Source organism: Mesocricetus auratus, unplaced genomic scaffold (assembly GCF_017639785.1).
Source record: "Mesocricetus auratus isolate SY011 unplaced genomic scaffold, BCM_Maur_2.0 contig_9441_pilon_obj, whole genome shotgun sequence".
In the NCBI taxonomy this organism is placed as follows: Eukaryota; Metazoa; Chordata; class Mammalia; order Rodentia; family Cricetidae; genus Mesocricetus; species Mesocricetus auratus.
In genome coordinates, this window is record NW_024429282.1 from 3,965 (window position 1) to 7,579 (window position 3,615).

Below are 3,615 nucleotides of genomic sequence, written 5' to 3' on the forward strand. Positions count from 1 at the left end.
TGTTTTATGTTTCAAATAGTTGTCACCTGGTGTTTTATTGTGCATCATCAATTGAGTGACCTCCTGAGTTTGTTCCAATGTGTGATAAGTTCTGATGAATACCTAGAAATTTCTTCTTTCAGTCTGTTTCCTGCTGGGAAGTCTTATACAAGAAGCAATTCCTCAGCCAGGCATTGATGGTGCACTTCTCTAATTCCAGCAATCAGGAGGAAGAGGCAGGTGGATCTCTGTGAGTTCAAGGCCAGCCTCGTCTACAAGACAGCCTCCAAAGTCACAGAGAAACCCTGAATCAAAAATCCCTCAAAAAGAAGTGATTCGTTTTAAGAAGCTGACTTAGAATAAGACGCAGATTAGGCAAATCCTCCATGCCCCAGGATGTAACCACTCAACACCATCAGTTCCACATCTGTCTGCTAGCTGCCATGACCCCTCCCATGATGATGATTAAGTGAAGCTCTGAAATTTTAAGTGAGACACCGCAAATAAATGTTTTCTTCACAGGTGTCTATTCACAGCAATAAAAATCTATAAAAGATAGAGGTTAGAACCAGGGACTTGGGTATTACTGTCATAGGCTGGCCCTGTCATACAATTTCTCAGATGTGTTCTCAGCAGTGTTGGTCTGCTGGCTTGCTTCTCCCTTTATGTCTGTTGACTGGGATTTCTTTCTCAAGTCTATATGCTACTTAAAGAGCCAAGAAATGTTGCAGGGGATCCTCCTAGACGGTTTCCTGCTAAAATCACAGGGTGAATACATTTTAATGTCCATGTCATGGAATAAGTGTGGGAAGCACCAGAATTATTTGAACACACACCCAATCTCACACACACACACTCACACGTGTGTATGTGTATGTATGTATGTATGTATGTATGTATGTATATGTGTATGTATGTATCACACTTCCTGTGTTACACATGTGTGGTTTGTTTTAGGATGCAGTAACCTATGATGATGTGTACATCAGCTTCACTCAGGAAAAGTGGGCTTTGCTGAATCCTTCCCAGAAAAGTCTCTACAAACATGTGATGCTGGAGACCTACAGGAACCTCTCTGCCATAGGTGAGACTGAATTTTCCTTCATGATTTAAAATAAGGGGAAGTCTGTTTCATTGATGTTGATACTCTTCTGTAATTTTGATTGAGAAAAGGGAAACAAAATAATAATGCATTGTTCTAGTGTTCATTGACTATATTAACTTAAATTTGATTCAATTTCCTTTGATATTTCATGTATTTTCTGGTGTTGCATTTTAGGCTCCAAGTCAGAAGACCATAATATTGAAGACCATTGTGAGAGTTCTAGAATAAATAGAAGGTAGTTTTCATGTGAAGCTCATGCAAATTTGTATTACACCCCATTGAGATCTGTGCTGTAGAAATGCCAATCCTTTTAGTTTCATACCTCTCAGATATTTTAAAACAGTATATATATTGAATAGATGATATGTTTGTGTCCAAGAACTTTTAACGAAAAAAGATTCTACAGTGAAGCAGTCATTACTAATATATTTGTGAGTTTGCTAAGTATATTGAAAGGGTCAGAATATGAGAGTCAAGAAGGTTGTTTTGGAGGAACCATAATCCCTATATGACCTTCTCTGAGGAAAAGAAAGCCAGATTGTGGGAATGAATTGTAAAAACAATTTACTTGTTATCATTCCTTTAGTAAGAGTATATTGTCCAACAGGGCTGTGGTAGTGCATACCTATAATTCAACCACAAAGGAGGAATAAGTGGCTGTATTTTTGTGAGTTGGAGGCCAGCCTGGTCTACAGAGTGCATTCTAGGACAGAATCCATAGCTACACAGAGAATCCTCTCTCAAAAAAAACATGAAATAATGAATATCACATATCACTTTAAATACAAGCTATGTGAGCATAGAATATGGAAAGAAGCAATGTGGCTCCCCTCACTCTTGGGGCAACAAGAAAATATGAATGTTGTTTAGCAGTTCCCCAGCTTGAGTATCAGTGGTAAATGTGATAAAAGATTACAATTAATTGGATTCCTTGGGAAGACATCAATGAACTCACACTCCAGAAAGGCCCTCTGACTCCTGGAATATGTGAATATGTTAATTTGTCCTGGTACATTCAGCCAATGAAATGTTATTCAAAATACAGGAAAACTTATGAAGGCACTAAGTATGATGATGCTCTGAGTTCATCTATTTCTTCTCGAATATGTGAAAAATCTCTCATAAATAAGATGCCATAGATGTGGGCCATGAAATAAAGGCTCTAACTCTCTTTCACAGGGATCTTCATAGCCACAAAGCAACCCCTCATGAATGGAAGCATCATGAATGTAAAACATAAGAACTGATTCATCTCTGCGATTAGGCAAAAATTTAAACTAAATGTGTATAGACACCACGGTTCATTAGTATAATGGAAGTGGTAAAGCTTTTACATATGCCAATTATCTTTGTATGAATGATAGATCCCATCCAGGACAGAAAACTCTTTGAATACACTCAATGTGTTAAAACCTTTTTGTGTTGCAGGCATCTTCAAAGACATGAAAACATTCATCCTGAAGGGAAACCATATGAAGTTCTTCAAAATGGTGGAGTCCTTGCATGTCACAGTTGTCTCAAACTCCATAAAATAGCAGGTGATCGAGAGACAGCTCATGAATATAATCAATGTGGTAAAGCTTTCTCACAACACATCAGTATCATAAGTCATGAAACAACACATTTTAGAGACAAAGCCTATGAATGCAGTCAATGTAGTAAAGCTTTTTTTCATGACAGTGGTCTTCAATATCATAAAAGAGCATGCACTGGAGAGACACCTCATAGCTGCAAACAATGTGGTAAAAATTTTTCACAGCTCAGTCACCTTAAAGTACACCAAAGAACACACACTGGAGAGGAACCCCATGAATGTAATCACTGTGGTAAAGCTTTTGTAAGTCATAGAGACGTAAAAGACATAAAATAACACATACTGGAAAGAAACCCTATGCATGTAATCACTGTGGTAAAGTTTTTGTAACTCACAGTGTTCTTAGAAGACATAAAAAGTGCACACTGGAGAGAAACCTCACAGCTGCAAACAATGTGGTAAAATTTTTTCACAGCTCAGTCACATTAAAGTACACCAAAGAACACACACTGGAGAGAGTCCCCATGAATGTAATCACTGTGGTAAAGCTTTTCTAAGTCATAGTGATCTTAAAAGAAATAAAAGAACACACACTGGAGAGAGACCCTACAATTGCAATCAATGTGATAAAACTTTTTAACAGAACAGTCATCTTCAAGCACATCAAAGAACACACAATGGAGAGAAACTGTATGAATGTAATCAATGTGGTAAAGCCTATTCACAAGCCAGTATTCTTACGTATCACAAAAGAACACATACTGGACAGAAACCACATGAATGCAGTCAATGTGGTAAAGTCTTTTCACACAGCAGTGGTCTTAAATATCATAAAAGAATATACACTGGAGAGAAATTGTATGAATGTAATCATTGCAGTAAAGCCTATGCACATGCTGGGAATCTTCAATATCACAAAAGAAGACATACCCAAGACCAACCCTGTGAAAGGAACCTGATGAGGTAAAACCTTTGTAAGGAATCACACTATAGAGAA

The 3,615-nt window shown here is 37.6% G+C and overlaps 1 protein-coding gene across 1 annotated transcript; it reads left to right on the forward strand.

Annotated features, from left to right (window-relative positions):
- Positions 1–936: 936 nt before the first annotated feature.
- LOC121137943 (zinc finger protein 431-like) lies at positions 937–1,323 on the forward strand (the record flags this gene model as incomplete). The annotated part of the gene is made up of 2 exons (XM_040740824.1): positions 937–1,063; positions 1,259–1,323. Coding segments are annotated over 2 exons (192 nt in total), but the record flags the coding sequence as incomplete, so codon positions are not given.
- Positions 1,324–3,615: the final 2,292 nt, after the last annotated feature.